Raw genomic sequence first — 22,538 nt, forward strand, 5'->3', positions numbered from 1 at the left:
GAATTTTGTGTTGATTTTTATTTTTACATTTATGGAATTCTATGTTCTAAATAATGTTTCATCTAGTACTTTAGTATTTTATATATATATTTATATAGGTTTGGTTGTCTCATTATTAAAAAAAAACGCTCATACATAACGGTAATTTTTTGTTATCTATGTACCAAAAAAAGTGTCCTATATAGTGATGTTATTTATAAAGGCGTCATACATAACGGTAATATACCGTTACCTATACTATGTATATATAACGGTAAATGAGATATACATAACACATTGATTACCGTTCTGTATGAATATAATACATAACGGTAAAATCTGCTATAAAATAATATATTTTTTCCGTTATGTATTGTAACTATACATAACAGTTTTGTATTTTCAATAACTTACAAAGTAGGCGGATGTAAAAAGAGTTAATTAATAGATTCTTGTATAGAAGGTTTTTATATCTGCAATCATCAAATTTTGATATTCAAAACCAAATGTACCAAAAAAGAATGAGCAAGATTTTGAAGGCCAATGTCGATCCATACCTAGCAACAAAATTGTCTGAGGTTGAACCATAGGTTGATCTATAAATACACGAATTATACTTAGTGCTCGTTTGGTTCAAATAGAGGAAAGGAAAAGAAATAGAATCAAATAAATGAGTGGAATAGTAACAATAATTACTTTTATTGAGTGTTTAGTTTAACAAGGAATTATTAGTAAGGGATTTCCTTTATTTTGTTTCCCCTCTATTTTGAGGGGTAACAAATTGGATGATTGAGTTACCCTCAAGTAAGGGTAATGGTTAAGTCATTACCCAAACTAAACAACAAGTAATAGATTCAATTAATTGAATCACTTTCCAACCTTTAAAAGCATCTAACCAAACGTGGGCTCAAATTTTGGTTTTTAACCAAATTTAAATTTTGATTAAAATAAATAAATTTTTAAATATTTGAAATTTGACTTGAGCCCAAAAGTTTGTTAGCCAATAATTTGATTTATAGAGTCCGATGGACAATCAGAAAATAATGTTGAAATGCTCTTGACGATATCTTTCTAATGATGCTTATATTGTTGGGTTTTGGTCACCAGAATTAATAGGAAAAAAAATGTAGAGTTTCAGGACGTAAACTTTTATACTATTTGATATAACTTGCTTAAAATTAGGGCGGTAAATGAACCAAGCTGCTCACGAAATATTCAGAGCTCGGCTAAAAAAAATCGTGTGAAATTCGTTCGTTTTCTAAACGAGCCGAATTTGAGTTCGAATCCGAGCCGAACTCAAGCCTGCACATGTTCGGCTCGTGAGCTCGCGAACATGTTCGACTCGTACCTTAACGAGCCTATTCGCGAATATGTTCGCGAATATATTTGCTAGCCTATTCGCAAACATATTCGCGAATAGGTTCACGAATAGGATCATGAATATGTTCGCGAATATGTCCATTAAATAATAATTTTATATATTTCATTAGTTAAATATTTTCTGAATAATAAAAATAATTCTCATAATTAAAAAAATAATTTACAACTAACTTGACAAATTATCTATTTGTTAAGAATAAGTTATAACTCATAAATAGTTTAGAAATATATGAACAAGTGTATTTTCTTATTTTAATGAAACCTTAATATATAAATAATTATTTATGTCATAAATAAATGAATTAAATAACTTTAATTGAATAATATCATCAAACAATGTATTTGTTAGTTACATAATCTTAATAATGTGCTCGTTATAATATTAACCAAAATTAATAAAGATCTAGATTTATATCATAAATTTTACATATATATATATATATATATATATATATATAAACTTATATCTTAAATACACACGTATAATGACCGAAATTAATGAAGATATACTTCACTTTCATAACTAAGTAACGATGTGATAAAGATAATTTATAACTTATAGTTTAGTACTTATTTGTTTTGTGGATTGAAACTTGTGGAATGAACTACATAATACGTTTTATTTATTGTTAATTCACGAACCGAGCTCAAATTCGTGTCGGGCTCGAGCTCGAGATAAACGAATAATTAACGAATCGAATTCGAACCAAACTCGAGCTTAATATTATATAGTCGAACCGAACTTGAGCTCAAATTTGAGCTCGAGCTTAACTATACTCTAGCAAAATTTTCACGAGCTGAGCTCGAGCCTAGAGGTATTCGGCTCGGCTCTGTTGGTATACAACACTACTTAAAATATACAAGGACAACAGAACTTTAGAAATTTACTTAATAATCCTCCTAGTTAAAACACTCTCGTAATAAAAGATAATGATTTAGAATTTCATTAATATTATCTAGGTCGAGATATTCAATGCTCGCCTAACGTTAATAAATATAGTATATAAACAAAAGAAACTTAATGTAATCTGTATATAAAAATATATATCGGCGGCCTTAATTAGAGTAATTAAGTGAACACGATGGCAAGATTTGACTAGCTAATTACACCTTCCATTGCTCCTATGATTTATAATCAAAAGGCTCGTTCGGTACGAGTGATTAGGGTATATAATATACCTATGACATCCTAATATCTTGTTTGATAAGAAGTAATACGAAATAAATAGCCCTTTATAAATTAAAATTCTAAAAATATTATACTAATAATTTGAGTGATTTTGTATATTATCTACGGAAGTGGTATACGTAATACAAATCTTAATTATTAACTCTATATAATTTTAATACATTGTACCAAACAACATATTAAATTTTACAGATATTTTAATGCATTCTACTAAACATGATATTAATATGATATCTCAATCAAACATATCACACCTTATCACATATTGCGTATCAAACGAGCGCAAAGTATAATACTTCCTCATTCTGTTCCAATTATATAGGCTTATTTCTTCTTCAAACATCTTAAATTTATAGACTCGTTTTTCATAAAAGATGATGCATTTTTAGCTAATTTACAAACATACCCCTATCATAGTTCCTTGAATAACTCTAGCATTTTATGAGTTATTCCAAAGTTTCAATCCATCTAAGTAAACATGAGATTAACCTTATATTTTTATCTATGAAGACCCCAATTGAATAAAAGTATTTAAATATAATTAAAATAGTAAAATTAATTGTAAGATACAGATGATCTCATCCTATTCATTTATTGAATGCAATCTGCATCTTGGATTATTCACATTACACCAAACTTGTTTCCACTCTTTTCCAGAATTGAAAAAGGACCAACAAATTATTCAATTAATCTAAATTATTGTTTGATTAATTAATATTTTGAGATACGTATGCATCTTGAACTGGAATTAGCTTCAATTTGCCTCCATAAATATCTGGAATCTGGTTTTCGTCTATTTCCTCCAGCAGAGTGCTCTTTAATTTCTTGTTTTCAACAAATATGATCTGCACATTGTTCATCAAAAACATCACGAGATATGATCCTTCAATTTAACAATTCGAAAAGAGGTGATTTTGAGTACAATTGGATTGCATCCTCGTTTAGACTCTAACCCGCATTCTGATCCAATCACGTATCTTAACATTTAGACTTTGACCCGCATCCTGATCCAAACCCGTATCTTAACCTGAACCTTATAAATAACATTATTTTGGGTGCGGGTCAACCTGGTTGTATGGTACTTCCGATTGTATTCAAGTTTTTATGTTTCGAAAATCGAGACCAAGTCGAAAATATGACCCTTTTTCTCAAATTTTTGTCCACAAGATAATGTTCCATGTTGCCAACCTCAAAAAAAAAAAATATGTTCCATGTTGCCATGAATATGTAAGGTGCGTGGACAAAAAAAACAGTTTCCCGAGCCTTTCTCGATAGTAATTCTGTGACAGATTAATCATATAAGGTGGATATTTTCGAAAAAGGGTTAATTATCCAATTAATTTGACACAACATTTACATTGATATATTCTTTTGGGATTGTTGTCGAAAAATATCCAAATATGTTAATTTTCTGGTTTATATAATAAATCTTTTTGTTTTTGCCAGAAAATATATGAGTTTAAGATCGATTCTGAATCCAATCTCATGACTGACAATTTCGCCCAAATCCAATCTGATGTCACATTGAAAAATTGCAAATCGTGAGATTATTCAGATTAGATTTGGGAAGAAATTACCTTATTGTCCTATTATATTGGTCTGCAGCTTTTCTTAAACCCCACAATTAGTGGATTATTTAGATGAGATTTGGACGAAATTGATGTTCGTGGGATGATTCATAATCAATTTAAAGTTATAAACAAATTCAGAATTTGATGAAAGTTCAACAATTCATAATTAACACGTTACCTTTTAAATTTTGCATGCAAAACTAGAATTTAATGAAAATTCAGTATTTTACAAACAATTAACCATTTAATCTAATTCATTTCAGCCATGCAGTTGCGTGGCACTCGAATTCACGTTGTTTGAACCTGCAAAATAGAAAGGGATTCAATGAATCCATTGACATTGTTGTTAGCTTAGCCATATCCTTGAAGGAATCCTACAAATGCAATCAAATGAGATGAATTGACCAAACGGGGTGGGCTACCGTGAGAGCGCATCTTAAAATAAGAAATAAGAACAATTTTTAATGTATGAATTTTATGTAGAACACGTATGAATTGTGAAAAAATAAGTTATAGTTTCTTAAAATTTTATAAGTTGTTAAAGTGTTTGGATAATTGAGCTTATAAGCTAGAAATAGTATTTTTGTTTTTTTGGAGAGAGAAATTTTGTGTTAGAGATAGAAAATCGAAAAGAAATAAAATTAGAATGATATATGATGAAAATAAAAAATCATAATTGAGTTATTTTTATAAAATGAGTGTTGCTTATAAAAAAATGAGAAAATAAGTTAGAATAGAAGAACTTATTTTTTGAGAGCTTAATTTTACGATTTATAAGCTCGATTGATAAACAACAGCTAACCCAACGATAAAGGTTTCAAATGGAGGCCCATAAATAAATTCTCGAAAAAATATCAATATTGGGCCTGTCCAGCTTTGTTAGATACTTCCCAGTGTTCCCACTCATAAATATTGGAATTTACATTGAATATATTTATAAATTGAATATTTTTTGTTGTGATTAAATAAGGTTAATGTTGTCACCATAATAATAAAACAACCATGTTGATTTCAAGTCTGTGAGACATGCCAACTGCAACCTTATTCATTAAAAAAGTTAATTAATTAATATCTTAATTATCAATAAATCAACAATCAAATTATCAAACTATTAAATGGAACATAAGGTTTTGGGACATGCCAACTGCAATACTTATTCGTTGAAAGACTCACTAAAGATTAGCTTAATTATCCTCATAAGATTTTAATGAGGCAACCCTCTTGATTTGTATTTTTACCCTTTAATTTCTTGATCAAGAATAATATTCCCTCTGTATCTTAAAAATGTGCATCACTTTCGATTACACAAATTTTAATTGAGCGTTCAAAAATAGAAAAGAAAATTATGGCAAATTTTTCGTGGACGAAGGGCGTATCTCTTACTACATTAATCATAACTGTTAGAAAACATTTTATGAGAAATAATATGATGTTGTTCTAACTATACTCAACTACTCTTGCATTGACATCCTAACTATAACAAAAGTTCCCTCCTTTTATCACTCATTGGCATTATAAATTGCTGATTAAGTACATATAAATCCATAGTTAATTTCCGTTTCTTGGTTCAGCAGATTCCTAGTTGAAAACATTTCAGCTGTTCTTCATTTTGTTTTTTTGTTTTTTTATTCTGTTGATTCAGAAAATGATGAATCTGAGATGGGTTTTGATAATGTGTTTGTTTCTTGCATTTTCTTGGAGGGTTGAAGCTTTCAAGTTCCAGAAAACTCAAAAGACTGAGAGAATCTCCGGTAAGAAACTGTTTTGACATAAAATGTAGATTGTCTATTAGTATATCCCTAGTACATTTTTTATTATAAGGGTAATTTTGTAACTAATATATATATACATATGTATTTAATTATAAGAATATTCTAATTCATTAGATATTACACTATTAATTCTATTTGATATATATCTATAGCTATTATATAATAATACTTATAAATAAATATCTCTATCCAATAAAATATATTTAGAAGAATATATATATATATATATTAATTCATTTGATATAGATCTAATTTCATCTTCTATATTTCTACATATTTAAAGGAATATATTAATTTATAAATTTTTTTAAAAAAATATACATGAATATATCACTATATATATTAGATTTACCTAAATATAATACCTTATTTCATCTTCCATCGGTACATTAAAAATACATTTACAGTTTCACTTCACTTTTCTACTAAAAGAATAATTAGATCTCAAAAATACTACTTTAACAATATATAAATTCATTAAAAATCTATATGACTTTATCTCCCGTTGCTACTTTAATTAAAAATCGATATTCGGTTTTACACTAACCATTAAAAGAACAGATTCACGTTACTTCCTACGTTCCTAAAAATGGTGACTTTATTAACATATCGGGACGTCATTCAAAATTGTGACATTTCCGTATTTGGAAATGACCCAACAAACTTTCTCTCTCACTATTTACAAGAAAGTGTGTAACTCAATCTCCACTCAAACATAATTATCATATATTTTTTAAAACTCGTGTTATTTTCATTATGTCACAATTTTTAGGAACGGAGGAAGTACTATTTATGTTACTAACTTACTATTTATAGGTAGTGCTGGTGATGTCCTAGAAGATGATCCTGTGGGAAGGTTAAAAGTGTTCGTTTATGAGCTTCCAAGCAAATACAACAAGAAGATTGTGCACAAGGACCCTAGATGCCTCAAGCATATGTTTGCAGCAGAGATTTACATGCATCGTTTCCTTTTGTCAAGCGCTGTTCGCACTCTCAATCCCGATGAAGCCGACTGGTTCTACACGCCCGTCTACACCACCTGCGACCTCACCCGAGACGGCCTCCCGTTGCCGTTCAAGTCGCCGCGTATGATGAGGAGCGCCGTTCAGCTCATCTCCTCCTACTGGCCTTACTGGAATAGAACTCAAGGGGCCGATCACTTCTTCATCGTTCCGCACGACTTTGGTGCGTGCTTTCACTATCAGGTACTTTTTCTGTCCCTCAATTTCATGCCCCTTTAAGAATAGCACAGATTTTAATAAAATGATTGAATGTGTTGTGAGTGGAATAAGCGTTCCATCTTGTACAAGGTTGTCTGGAATAATTTTACTAAAGATAGAATGGGGTGTGAAATTAGGGGGACGGACTAAAATAACAAAAGTGGCATGAAATTGGAGAGGGGAGACAGAGGGAGTACTAGCTAACAAGTTGGTTTTGGTTTGTTCTTTAATTTAAGAGTTGTTTTTACCTATTCTCAAAGACGAAAAATATTAATTATAAAAGAAAATTATAAAAACTACTCATTTTAAACTTAAAATGACAAAGTTGCCCATACTTAAATCGCAAAGTTTGCTCGGCAGTCAGCATGCTCGACCAATGATAGTTGAGCATGTCAAGCACTAGTGCTAAACGCACTAATGCTTGACCATTTGCGAGTCGAGCATTCTTAGAAAATGCACTAATGTTCGACATACTCAACCATTGCAAGTCGATCAGTCGAGCATAGTGCAAAATACACTAATACTCAACATTAAGGATAAGAAATTCCTAAATTAGTACTCCCTCCGTCCCACGAATCTTGACACCTTTTTTTTTTTGGGCCGTCCCACGAATTTGACACGTTTCCATTTTGGATAGTAATTATTATCTTCTCTCTCCTACTTTATCACTTTTATTACTCTCTCTCTCCTATTTTATCACTTTTATATTTTATTAACTACACACTTAAAACATTAATCTACAACTCCTTAATTCCCGTGCCGAATCCAAACGTGTCAAGATTCGTGGGACGGAGGGAGTTTAACTTATATATTTTGTAGTTTTTAGATTTTGTCTTTCAAAAAGGATATGTATTGTTCTTTTTCTCATCTCTTGAACAATTAATGTTTACTAAAATGGTGAGAAATGAGTGTAGGAAGAAAAAGCTATTGAGAGAGGGATTCATCCATTGCTGGAGCGTGCTACCTTGGTTCAAACATTTGGCCAGCGGAATCACGTGTGCCAAAGAGAGGGCTCCATCACCATCCCACCCTATGCTCCTCCACAAGAAATGCAGATACATATAATTCCTCCGAGCACTCCTCGCGCCATCTTCGTTTACTTCCGCGGTTTGTTTTATGATGTCGGGAATGACCCCGAAGGGGGCTACTATGCAAGGTACGTATGTACGAATCCAGAGAGAATGCTATCTTTTCGTGAATATGAGAATTGATATGAATAAGTCAATAAAATCTACGAATTACTATTGAAATCTGGGTTCGAATCCTCAAAGGGGGCAAAAATTTCACCAATGAACTTAATTATATTCACGGTTATTCGTGCATTACAAGTAATTTATTCAGGAATTTATACTGACTTATTCGTTATTCTCATTGGATCATGTCTTTGTTCGAGCAGAGGGGCGCGTGCATCGGTGTGGGAGAACTTCAAGAACAACCCGTTGTTCGACATCTCGACGGAGCACACGGCGACTTACTACGAAGATATGCAGAGAGCCGTGTTCTGCCTGTGCCCGCTGGGGTGGGCTCCGTGGAGCCCCCCGCCTCGTGGAGGCGGTGATGTTCGGGTGCATCCCGGTGATCATAGCGGACGACATCGTGTTGCCGTTTGCGGACGCGATCCCGTGGGAGGAGATAGGCGTGTTCGTGGACGAGGGAGACGTGCCGAAGCTGGACAGCATCCTCACCTCCATCCCGATTGATGATGTGCTGAGGAAGCAGAGGCTGTTGGCCAACCCCTCCATGAAACAGGCCATGCTGTTCCCGCAGCCTGCTCAGCCGGGCGACGCCTTCCATCAGATCTTGAACGGCCTTGCTCGAAAGCTGCCCCACCCCAACGCCGCCTTCTTGAAGCCAGGCCAGGCATTCTTGAACTGGGACGCCGGCCCCGTCGCCGACCTCAAACCGTGGTAGCAAGCATAATACTAATAATATCCACGAGTCATTTCTTTTGGGCACATAATTTAAGAAAGTAGTATTTAGGGGGTGTGTATTCGTTCAGGAATTCTGTAGATTTTTAAAATTCAATGATTTTAAAAGTCTACGGATTTCACACAGATTTTTTTGTGTATTTTGGAATTCTACTAGGAATCTACACAGATTTTGGATGGATTTTATCATGAATTTGACAGGATTTTTACAGATTTTAAACCCAAAATCCCAGCATTCGTTGGCGCAAGCGAGCGCTGGATCTAGCGCACAGCGATAGCTGGGTGCCAACGACCGTTGGGCACCCAGCCAGCGACCGCTGGCCGAGCGAGCTATATAAAGCCCGCAGGCGCTGAAGTCCTATATTGGTAATTACATTGTTTCCCAAAAAATGGTATTGACGTTTACTCGGTGGAAATTCAGATAGTCTCTTCTTTTATAATTCCAAATAAAGAGATCATTATTTATTGTGATAAAATATGTGCAAATTCCAAGAAAATGAAAAATTTGGGCTAGAGGAGACTAGAAAAGAGGTGAAGTGATTAAGGTAAGCTGAAATTAATCTACACTTTCCCACAACAACATGAGTTGAGGATATAACGAACTCTGAGATTAGGAAGAAATTGACCTCGTCGAACAAAGAGGATGAAACTAACTGTGTTTCTGAGCTTGTTTTGGGCACTGAATTTACTGTATGGAGAGTGGTTTGCATATTTGTTGCCTTCGCATTGGACATGTTCTTGGCCTCATCTTCAACGCCCTTCAAATTCGTCACCAGTAAATCCCATTTCAATCTTTTACTTCCTTTCTTCATATTTTGACTTTTAAATTCATCGATCAGTATATATACATGTCGATTTATTTTAATTGTTTATGTAGCTTTGTCTATAATGTTGGTTTCTTTGTGGATTGAGCTGTAGATTGATTTGTGGATTGAGCTGTCGATCAGCGGCCGCTAGGTGCCAGCCGGCGCTGGCATCTTCAGCCGCGTCCGCTGGCACCCAGCGAGCGCTGAAAACTCTCAAGATTTGAATTCTTGTGGTCTGAGGTCGGATTTGTTTGCGTGTATTTTTTCAACGAAATCAATGAAAGTCATTCCAACTTTAAAGTCTGCAGATTTTTAAATACCTCTAGATTTTCATAGACTTTTAAAAGTCTTGAAAGAATATACCCAGATTTTTTTAGACTTTTAAAAGTCTTGAAGGAATACACCCAAATTTTCATAGATTTTTAAAAATCTTGAACAAATACACCCAGATTTTAAAAGTCTGCGGAAATCTATTAAAGTCCTGAACGAATACACCCCCTTAGGAGGTGATTGGTATGATGGAATGGAATGAGGGTGGAATGGAATGGAGGTAGGAATGGAATGAAGGGAGGAAAGGAATGACAAACCTTGGTGATTCCTTTGCTTGGTATGCACAAGGAATACAAAAGGAATGGAATTGTAATTCCTTGTTTGATTCCATTCCTACGATTGGTATCTAAAAATAAATTTTAGGAATGGAATGGAATTATTTTGTTTTGCTAAATTAACATTTACATCATAATTTATCAAATTGGCATTATTTTGCATCTCTCTTCCACCTCTATTTTGTGTTATATTTGTAGGGACAATCCAAAATATGCACTGGGGTAAAATCGAAAAGAAAAAAAAAGAATATTAATCAATTTTTTTTTAAAACAAACTGACTTATTTTCCATGCATATTACTACTACACAGAAACATGCACCCGAAAAAAAAATTAAATTTTTCTTGCCACCCACAACCCCACCCCCTATCTTTTTTTTATTATTTTTCTCGTCACCCCCACCCACCCCCAACCCCCGTCCCCCAAATTTTTGTTTATTTTACTCACCACCCCCACACCTCCCCTCCCCTCCCCCCCCTCAATTTATTTTTTTATTTTCTAAAAAAAATCTCGCCACCCCCACCCACCTCCCACTAACCCCCCTCCCCCTCCCCCTCCCCCCGTACCTCCCAATTTTTTTAGGGTAAATTTGGTTTAGAACATTAATAAATTTTCAAATTTTGGTTTTTCCCACAAACTTTCATTCTTGTTTCAAAATACATAATAAATCACTTTTTTTGAAACTTTCCATAGTGTGATTTTTCGGCGAATTTTTTAAATGACGTGGCGCCGAACTTGAATGATGTGGCATATTTAAGGGTTAAGTACCACTTTCCCCCTCAACGTTGACACCCCTGTCACCTTTAACACCCTAACGCCAGGGTTGACGTTGTTTACCTACCTCAACGTTTCAAAACTAAAGCAAAATGCCTCCACGTTTTAAAGGCCGCCCCAAGCGCTTCTCTAATGGGATCAATCACCGTTAAAACGCAGGGGGCAATTCGATTGTCATGTCACATAATTTTCATGTAATTACATTGTATTGCCAATGGGGCATGTATCTTTGTCGCATTTCTGCATCATGAAGGATGGGTGGGGTGGGGTGGGGGTGGCGAGTAAAATAAATAAATAAAAATTGGGGTTGGGGGTGGGGGTGGGGGGAGAAAAATTTAAAAAAAATAAAATAAAATTTTTGGGGGTGGGGTGTGGCGAGAAAAACTAAAAAAAAGGTTAATTTTTTTTTTGGGTGGGTTGGGAGGGGTGGCGAGAAAAAAAAATGAAATGTTGGGGGTGGGGGGGTGGCAGGTGGGGTAGGGAGAAAAAAAATTGGAGGGGAGAGACGGGTGGGTGGGGTGTGGTGGTGGCGAGAAAAAAAAAAAAATTGGGGGTGGGGGGTGGGGTGGCGAGAAAAATAAAAAAAAATAAAAAAAAAAATTTTTTGGAGGGGGGGAGAGGGGGCTGGGGTGGAGTTGGGGATGAGGGTGCAAAATATATAAGAGTAATTTTGTCAAAACCTAGTGGAATTAGAAATGGAATGGAATGTGTAATACCATGTTGGAGGGAAGGAATGATGATTCCTATATGTAAAGGAATGATGATTCCCTTAAGAATGGTGATTCCTAAAATAAAACTATACCAAGCATAGGAATGGAATGGAGGTAGGAATCACCATTCCATTCCCACCTCCATTCCACCATACCAATCACCTCCTTAGTGTGTTAAGTGTGGTAGGTGAAAAAATGAAAATTTGAATAAAAAAAAAAACTTTTGTCATATAAGAAAATGTAACAAGTTTCGTGGGACGACCTAAAAAAGAATATGACTCATGTCTCATGGAACGAATAGTTCCAATAAATGACAACTAATTTTAAAAGAGATATTTGGTTAGTTAGAAAACATTACAGTATCTTCTCGATATCAACTCTGTGAGCATATTAGCAAAAAGGTTAATACCAGCTTCGTAAAGTTACAGCAATAGGAAAATTATGTTACAATTGTCAAAATCTACAAATAACAAACCAAATAAGTGCATGATAGTATATTATTAACAATCCAAAATCAATAATTAAAAAGCACAATAAAAATCACTAAACCAACGAGAATGCAATTTTTCTTTTCAGAAAAATCAAATTAACTGAACTGAATTTAGTTTTTCAGCTTAGTTTGATTATAATTTCGATTTTTCGAAAATATTTGCTCACTCCAGTACTAAAATTCACAATGCTGAGCAAATAAGTCGAAACAGGCAAATATTATCGATAATAAACATACAACAATCAAATTTACGTGAAAGGGAAGCCATTGAAAATCAATGTTCGAGTTGAATTTTTTTGTCATATATTGCAAAGCAATTCTGTGATGCTCAACGCTCAACTAATTAATTACTATTAATTATACAAATATAAGTCTTGCAAGTTTTAACCTAATAATTGCCAGGGTGTATGCAGTATTGTATTAATCGTGCAGGAAATTTAATCTGTGGTTGTTTTATTTTATTTTTTTTCAATCTGTTTGCCCTTTAAAACGAGGTTTTAATCGTGTTTAATTTTGTCCAAGTCTGACAATTTAACAGGACCCCATGTGTATGTGTATATTATATATCTATCTATCTATACCTATTATAAAAGAGTCTTGTTTTACAAAATTTGATTTGCCTAATATGTCCCTATTTCTTAATCTATTTTAAGGACAATAGTGTAATATCATATTATTATTATTATTCTAATCTTTTTTTTATTTAGTTGATTATTGTCATAATAATGAACATAAAAGAATTCAACTACAATCACAATTCTAAACAAGTTCGAAGTGTAATATCATATTATTATTATTATTCTAATCTTTTTTATTTAATTGATTATTGTCATAATAATGAACATAAAAGAATTCAACTACAATCACAATTCTAAACAAGTTCGATTTTATCTATATTTATCACATATAAATCTATTATTTAAATCCAAGACTTATTAATTTTTTTAAACAAATTTACTATATAAATTCAATAAATTTATAAAGAAAAACTCAACGAAGAATCTAAATCTATATACACAAAAAGATTCGAAAAATGCATAAACACATTGAGGAAATATTTTTTAGTTAGATAAATAATAGTATTGTTATCCTTCTACGAAAATAAAATTAGCAAAGTTAAATTACATAAATAATTTGATTGGATAAAAAGGCAAAAACATGGGTGAGACTGATCGAGTGTATGGATGAGAGGGTCGGGGAAGGGTTGGGGCGCGGGTCAGCGGGGTCTGGGCGCAGGTCGCGAGTCTCAGGCCAGTTGAAAATTACGGATAATTCAAAGTAATTATTGTTGTGATGAAAAAATATTTTTTTTTCCGCGATGATTGTCATTTTTACCCACGAGAACTTGTACTTTTCATTTATTTGGTCAAATAATTATTATCGTAAGATAAGATAACCATTGATATGAAGAAATGTAATGTTTCAATAAATATCATACTCCCTCCGTCCATGATTTAATGCCCTATTTGGGTGTGGGCACGTAGACTAAGAAAGCTGAAAAAGGTGATGTGGATGAAATATAAGAGTAATTGACTAAAGTGATAAAGGTGTTGTGAGTGGGTCCACTAGTGATAAAGTGTAGTAAATATAGAATATAAAAATGATAAAGATGTTTTAAGGTGGGTCCATTAGTGGCAAAGGGTAGTCAATATAGGAAAAGAAGAAGAGTAAAAGGGTACAAAAAGCAGAATAGGGCATTAAATTGTGGACAGATTTTTAAAGGCAAGTAGGGCATTAAATTGTGGACGGAGGGAGTAATATATATAAAAAAAGCAAAAAAATATTGTTGCAACTAAAAATTGAACCAACGAGAGATGATAGATGAAGGAGCGTACCACTGAGCTAACAAATGTTATTTGTAGAGTAGCAGATACTTTTTATTTATTCGCTCCTGGTGAGAACCAATCTCATGTAAGACCAACTCATATAGAAAAGTTACACATCAATATAAAGGATATTTCATTTAATTCTATTCATCTAATTAATTCGCAATTTGGATTTGAAGTTTTTATACTGACTTCTAGGGTGTTAATTTAAGTTCTATTTTTATTCCTACAAATATTCTATTATTATTACTATAGATATTATTTTAATTTAATACATTAGTATATATTAAAAGTTTTGAAAATGATTACATTACTATATATTAAAAGAAAAAATAATTTAAACCCTCAAAATAAAGATTTAAAAAAATGTAAATACTTAAGGATATGATTATTAATATATAGGATAACATATCTTCAGAATGTGCACTTAAAAAATTATCATGGATAAATAATATAACACACAACTTTATGCGATATTTCTCTAATTTTTGACATAGATGCTAATTAGTAATTACCATGGGAAGAAGATATGGGACTTTAATGACGCGTGACTTTAGCAGCGATGCTCTCTAGGTGAAAAAGCTGGCGACTTTTCTTGGAGGGGCCGATATATTTGACCGTCTCCCACCGGCGCCGGCGACGCTGCCCCTCAACCGGTGCAGCACAGCAAAGGCACCGCTGCTCAGGTACCTTTCTCCGCCTCCCAGCAGCAGCACAGCAGAGGCATCGCCCCTTCACCGGCAACGTCTTTTTGAGCGGTGACAGCGGCGCGTCCGTTTCCAGCTTGCCGCAGCGTCGTCCGGCAACTCCAGCAGCAGCCAAGCAGCAGCAGCGCGGCGACCGGTCGAGTCCAGCAGCAGCAACAGCGCGGCGACAGGTGCAGACAGCAGCAGCGCGGAACCCGGCGTTGACGCACTTGGTCCGGCCGTCCACCTGTCTCGGACCTCCCTAGCCGCCACCGGACTGGAACCTCGTGCTGCTGCTCCGGCAGTCCAATGACTACCTTGCCGGCCGGAGCTCATGATAAGGGAGCTTCAAGAACTCCTCCCTCAAGCTTTAACTCGATGACTCATTCGTCTGCTCGGGCCACCTCGTCGGCCGGAAATCAAGATAAGGGATTCCTAAATCTCCCCTCGGTTTCTGCGAATTTTGAACACCCTCAAGCTCGATCTTCTTCCGCTCGGACTATATCTGTCACGGATGGTAACAGCGAGGTGAAGACTACTGAGGCCCAGGATGCCGCTGGGAATACATCGGCCACAAATCCTTGTGGTGCCGATTGCACGGCAGTTGATAGGAATTCTGTAAATCCTAGCGTGGCAGATAACGCTAGGATTTCTTATGCTAGTGCTACTGTTAAGCGACCTGTTAAACGGCAAGATTTAGCTGCTCATGTTTTTCATGATTTGCGTCCAACGAAGGAAGGTGATCAATTCTCTCTCAAAATTCCTAAGGCTTTATATTTAAAGGAGGTCCAAGCTTTTGAGCATGCACTAACAGGACGACTTCTGTTGGAGAAAGGCGATAAGCCACGTTCAACTATGGAGTTGAAGTCAGAGCTTCAACAGATTTGGGTTATAAATTCTGACTGGCAACTGATTCCGCTGGGAAAGGGATTTTACACGCTCCGTTTTACTACAGCGACTGATAAAGCTACGGCAAAGGCGAAGGTGATCTGGGAACTGTCAAAGGGTCTTCTTCGGCTCCGAGAGTGGACTCAAAACTTTGATCCGTTCAAAGAAAACTCTCCATTGGCGAATGTTTGGGTTCGAATTCATTATCTTCCTATCGAGTATTGGAATCCACAAGTTCTCTCTGGAATTGGACGTTACTTGGGCCATCCTCTAAAGATCGATGGTGCTTCGGCAGGTAGAGATTTTGGACATTTCGCCCGTATTCTTGTTGAAATAGATATGTCTCACCCTCTACCTAATACTCTTCTTATTGATATGGAGGATTTTTCTTTTCATATTGAGTTTGTTTTCGAAAATCTCCCTCTTTATTGTGGTCGTTGCAAGATTACGGGACACTCCCCCGATAGATGCCGCAAGTCGAAGTTTGGGGGGATGGGTGAGCAGAATGACACTGTGAATGACAAGGCTAAGCTTACGCAAGTTCACAATGGGCCGCATTGGCAGGCGGGGATTACCTCGAATGAACAGGCTGCAAACCCGGCGCAGCCAGAGTTTGGGCAGCAGGAGGCTGCCCCTTTGAAGAAGCAGCAGCAGGTTGCTCCAACGAATTCTACTTTTGGGAAGACTCATGCTAAACCGGCTGCGGCTTGGTCAAAGATCGCCGAACAGGCGGTAAAAAAACAGATTGTTGTTCCGGTTTTTCAGAAAGAGGCTGTCGAAACGCGAAATGCATTTCAGGCTCTGGACTTGGAGAATAATGCGGAGAATTGTTTGGATACGGTCGTGGATCCTATTTCTGGACCATCTTTCGGGGTTCATTTATCTGAGCCGGATTTGTTGGACAAAATACTGGTTCCGATTCAGGGGGATAAAGATGTGATTAAAGATAGTGACTTGGTCATTAACGAGGAGGACTCGGATGTGGAGGAAACTTTGGAGATGGAGGCTCCGGATGGCGCGGGTTTGAACACACCGATTATTGACGACACAGCTGTTGCTCTCGAACGTACTGTGGACAAAAGCGGGGGTGTTTCGCATGAAGGTAACAAGGATTTGTCCGCTCTTGGCCCGGACAATATTACTAGTCGCATTAGTCGGTTAGAGGAGCAGGTTAGTCAGGGGATGCAATTACTCTCGGACAAGACGACCAAGCGGGGACGTGGCCGCCCAAAGGGCACGGGAAAGAGCATGGGAAGTGAGCCGATGCAAGCAGTTCCGGAAGGTAGCATAAAAGGTCGCCTCAGGAATGCGGGGGAAATGGGCTACAAGCCGAGGAACTTTGTGGTTGATTATAGCAATAGTGATAGCATGAATGCAATGAATAATATAGTTCATAGACATTGGTCAGATGAGATGGACGACTATCCTGATTTATGGGATCGCTAGTGTCTTCAGGTTTCTTTGTTTAACGATCTCTTTTCGAGTTTCGTGCCCTTAGTCTGCGTTTTGTGCTCTCAAGGGATTCTTTTTACTTTTTCTTTTATAAAAAACCTCAATTTAATGGGAAGAAGATATGGAAAATAATGCATTAGTTTGACATAAAATAATGCACGACTATTATGATATATTCAAAAATTACTTTAAGCAACATTAATTTGTTCAATAATTCATCAAGTAATCGTACTAATTTTTTGTTCAACTTTCAACTTTCAATTTTCAAATTAAATTAATTCATTAGTTTGACAATCTTTTATGTGGAGTTATGTATTCATTTATAGCCTACATACCTAATTCTTTCAAAATAATTAAGAGCTTCTATAAATCTTACTCTTAGGAGGCCCTTGCTACCTTATAGATCCATCAAATTATAAAAATATGCATGACATAAGTTAGGAATGAGACTTTGGGAAGAAGACATATAATTTTGATAGTGTAAGGGGGCGTTTACTATTGAGGGTTAACTTAATAGGGAAAGATAGCATATACACCCTCCGTTCCAGCCAAGACGATACATTTATTTTTCGGCACGAAATTTAAGGAGTTGTAGATTAGTGTTTTAAGTGTGTAATAATAAAGTGATAAAGTAGGAGAGATAATGTAATAAAGTGATAAAATAAAAAAGAGAATGTAATAAAGTGATAAAGTAGGAGAGAGAAGGTAATAAGAGAATACTTAATTAGTGTTAATTAAGTGTTTAAAATTTCTTATTTTTGCCAAATATAGAAATGTATCATCTTCGTTGGGAAGGCCCGAAAAGGAATATGTAGCATCTTGGGCGGGACAAATGGAGTATATGTTAACTCATTATTTATTAAGATGAATTCAAATTTTAAGATATCTCAATACCCTTGATAATTTCTATAGTTTAAGATAACCGGCTTGAGTCTTATCCAATTGAAAGGGGATTGGAGAAATCCCATTAATAAGGATAAAAATTCTCAATTATATATATTTTAAATCATGAAAAGTAAATGCATCTTAAATTATCTACAAATATTAAAATAACCATTTTACTTAAGCAAATATTGATTCTAATAATAAAAATAAAAATATAATAATGCTAACCACGAGTATATATTTTTTGAACTTTTACAAGACAAATTTTGAAAATTTGATAGATTTTATAAAATTAGTTTTTACAAAGTTATATTTGTAAAAACAAATCAAAAACCTTCCATCATGTTTAATCAAGTGTTAATGGTGTGAAACGTACAAAATTTGGATAGTATGGCTACAACTTAATTTGTTCACATTTACTCTATGGACAATTTTGTCTAAAGTGTTAAGCAAAATGATTATTTAAAGGTATTGACACAAAAGAAAAATGGGACATTCCTTATTACTGATCTTCAAATTTCAAGTATGAGTATCATATAGTGAACTCTCTTTTTGTATGCCATGTAACTATAGTAATTATAGCTAGCCATAATAACAATTAGTTTTATGATTTAGAAATATTTAATTGGATTAGTGGGACTATATAAGATGATAGCAAAACAACTTTTTTTGTCTTGTAATTAGAAAAATATAATATGTGCATTTTCTTCGTCTAATCTTACTCATTTATATTATAATATATTATCATTATAACTACAATACAATTTTGATGGTCAAAATTCTACACACGTATATGATTTTATTTTATTTTTTATTTATTTCTTTCTACCTTCTTGCAAGTATTTATTAAAGTTAATAATCAATAATTAATAGTATTATAATATTTTTATCTTTAAATATATTATTATTTTTAATAAAGAGGTAATACGTGCAACGCACGTAAACTCTGCTAGTACTAGGAAATGTGTCCAAGTCCGACAATTTAATCACTTTCAATTTTTTCGATTTGATTGTGAAGATTTACGGTAATGCATCATCTTGTTGGATGCATCACCTGAGTTCGAATTTCATTATGGCAATTTTTAGTTTTAACAGTGAATGCAATTATCATGTTCTCACGAAAAATGTAGTTTTCAAAATAACCAACCCCTATTATATTATGATATGAATTAGATCAAATAAAAGTATCTCTTAACGTACAAACTACAAACCTCTTACAATTAATGTGTAAAGTATTTGCACTTTCGTGGTTCTGAGTTTGAATCGCAAAGAGGGTATAATTCAGTACAATTTATTATCACGAAAGTGCAATTCCTTTAGAGCAACCATACTGGAAAGCCCATATGGGCTCCTAAAAAGTGGTGCCCAGCTCGCGCCCCTCTCTCTCACACTGGAGAGCCCATATGAGTGTAGTGTGACAAAATATATCATAATCTTATTTCTCAATTTGTTCTTAGTGTGTTTCCCATGCATCTTCTCTTTCCTCGTGCCTACGCGCTGGATGCGCATCGAGCCGGGGTGCGCCCGTTCTGCGAGCTCAATGTGGATGCTCTTATACGTTAAGTGCAATTACTCTATAAGAGCATCAACAACCGTGAGCTTTGTTGGGTGCAATAGAAGTGGTCGCACCAATTCCAGCAATGGTATTGCACCCACTTGGGTGCAATGGATTTAATTTTTTTTTTGTTGCTTGAAAAGGGGCGCGTGTTGCCACCCTCTCCATCGCACTCGGTGCGCCCGCTTGCTCCCTCTCCATCGCTCCCGGGTTCGGCAACGCTGGCGGGTGCGATAGGCCGGGCTCGATCCCGCCATTGCACCCGCCGTTGTTGATGCTCTAAGTAAGAAAGCATGATTCTTGCTTCTCAAAAAAAAAAGTATGATTCTTAGTCAACCCTATATATATATCATATTGGGATAAAACATGTTATGTATAGTAGTATACTGTTAATAGTATTACTATTACTATTATATTCAACAATGGCTAGATAAATATTAATTAATCTCTGCAAATCAATTAACATTGGAGGTCCCATAAAAAATGGTTGTCTAAAAGCAACACTCCATTCTTACCTTCTTGAAATCAATGGCTCTTCCATTTTCGTCTGAAAATGCAAGAAATGCGTTCAAACTCCTGCTCTTTTTAGGCCTTTCTACATATTTCATCTTCGTTGCCCTTCCCAATCATTATCCCAACTCCAAATTCTTTTCCCTGAGGGCTCCGGTCCCGGAGCCCCCAACGAATCTCAACCACGTCATTTTCGGGCTCTTAGGGTCCGAAAACGCGTGGCATGATAGGCAACACTACACACAATCGTGGTGGAGGCCAAACGTGACACGTGGGGTCTTGTACTTGGACAAGGCCCCGACGGGGGACCTCGTGCCATGGTCCCCTGCCTCGCCTCCGTATAGGGTTTCAGACGACCTAACGAAACTCTTGCAGGAGACCGGGGCAGGGTACCCGATTATGATCCGCATGGTTCACGGGATCATGGAAGTGGTGAGGGAGATGGGCGACGCGAACGTTAGATGGGTCGTGATGGGGGACGACGATTCGGTTTTCTTCGTGGATAACATGATCGACGCCCTTGGTGAGTTGGATCATAGGAAGTATTACTATGTTGGGGGGCAGTCCGAATTTGTGATGTCGAATTATTGGTTCTCGTTTAACCAAGGATTTGGAGGAGCTGGGTTCATGTTGAGTTACCCTCTTGCAAAAGCTCTTGCAAATGATATGGAGAGTTGTCTAAGGCGTTATGCTCAATTGAATTCAGCTGATACGATTACTATGACTTGTATTGCTGATATTGGTGTCAATCTCTCTCCTCACAAGGGAATTCACCAGGTGATCTCTCTCTCTCTCATACTTCTTGGTACATAATACACATGAAATTTAAAAAATACACCCTTTTACAAAATATGTAAACTATACTTATTTAGGACTTTTTTATTCTTATGTCGAGCATTAGTGTATTTTGTACTGATTCTCGATTCGTCGAGTATATATCGAGCATTAGTGCATTTTCTAAAAATGCTCGACTATTGAAACATGTCGAGCATTGGTGTATTTATCACTAATGCTCGACTCACGTGATTGATTTATAATAAGGGTGGATCCGAAACGAGTTCGAGGGTTTTTTAGGACAGTAACTTAGATTGATTTGGAAATTAGGACAATAACTTTCGGACTTGTAAAAATAGGACACTAATTTTTTTTAAGAGTAAAACAGGACACTAATTAATAAGTGTTGCATCCGCAGGACATTTTTCGACCAATTATCGGTCGAGAAATGTCCTACTTTTACGACGCTTATTAATTAGTGTCCTATTTTTACTCTAAAAAAAATTAGTGTCCTATTTTTACAAATTCGAAAATTTTTGTCTTAATTTTCAAATCAACATAAGTTATTGTCCTAAAAAATCCCCTGACTCGATCTGAAACATGAAACTTTATCATTTTTTCTATATTATTATACTCTCTCGGCCCGAAAAAAGTAGTCCATTTTTGCAGATTGATTTACACGGCGATCTCTCCGGATTCTTATCTTCACATCCAAAATCCCCGCTGCTCTCCCTCCACCATTTACATACGGTGGAACCAATATTCCCCGGCATGGATCGTTTCCAGTCGACACGGCACCTCATGAAGGCGGCAGCGGCCGACCAATCCCGTATGCTACAACAAACCATCTGCCACCACAGGCAGAGCAAATGGTCCTTGTCCGTTTCGTGGGGCTACTCCGCCCACATATACGAGCAAATCATGCCTCGAAGCCACCTGCAAAAGCCCCTCGAGACATTCCAGCCGTGGTCAGGCATGCCATTGTCGCCGCCTCTCTACATGTTCGATACGAGGTTACCATCCAATGATTCCTGCCTTGTCCCCCATATCTTCTACTTTAAGAAAGTAGACAAGGTTTCGAAGGGAATCCTAACCACCTACTCTCGAGTGGCGCCTCGTGGGATACCACCTTGCTTTTTAACGGCGGATCTTGTCTCCGAGATCCGTGTCCTTTCCCCAGCAACCAAGCGGAAAGAGGTGACCTTAATTTCCCTTTCAAATTTTTTTCTTTCCCGCTTTCTTTTTTCCATATATTAATTGTTATTTATCTTTTCTTGTTAGATGGATCGGTGTGAATGCTGCGATGTTGTTGGAGTGGGGGAATATGTGGAGCTTAAGTTGAGGGAATGCATGGTGAATGAAGTCATTGCTTAACCTAACCGTATGATAGCACCAAATATTTGTACTTATTAACTATGAGAATTATATATATCTATAAAATTACAAATTTGAATTGATTTGTTGTGTGCAATTTGATGAGCAGTGTAACAGCCTCTCATCTATTCACTTCCTGCAGTTAAATGAGTTTTTTTTTATCAA

At 35.7% G+C, this 22,538-nt stretch overlaps 2 protein-coding genes across 2 annotated transcripts; both read left to right on the plus strand.

The window, feature by feature from the left end:
• Positions 1–6,652: 6,652 nt before the first annotated feature.
• Positions 6,653–9,023, plus strand: LOC130987993 (probable glucuronosyltransferase Os02g0520750). Its single transcript, XM_057911728.1, is given in 4 exon segments — positions 6,653–7,096; positions 8,026–8,267; positions 8,508–8,646; positions 8,648–9,023. Coding segments are annotated over 4 exon segments (1,026 nt in total). The 5' UTR covers positions 6,653–6,826; the 3' UTR covers position 9,023.
• Positions 9,024–20,086: 11,063 nt separating this feature from the next.
• On the plus strand, positions 20,087–22,454 carry LOC130987994 (uncharacterized). The gene is made up of 3 exons (XM_057911729.1): positions 20,087–21,002; positions 21,669–22,196; positions 22,281–22,454. Exons 1-3 carry the CDS (start codon positions 20,244–20,246, stop codon positions 22,371–22,373), a joined length of 1,380 nt encoding a protein of 459 aa, XP_057767712.1. The 5' UTR covers positions 20,087–20,243; the 3' UTR covers positions 22,374–22,454.
• The last annotated feature ends 84 nt before the right edge of the window (positions 22,455–22,538 follow it).

This window comes from Salvia miltiorrhiza, chromosome 6, assembly GCF_028751815.1.
Source record: "Salvia miltiorrhiza cultivar Shanhuang (shh) chromosome 6, IMPLAD_Smil_shh, whole genome shotgun sequence".
Lineage (NCBI taxonomy): Eukaryota > Viridiplantae > Streptophyta > Magnoliopsida > Lamiales > Lamiaceae > Salvia > Salvia miltiorrhiza.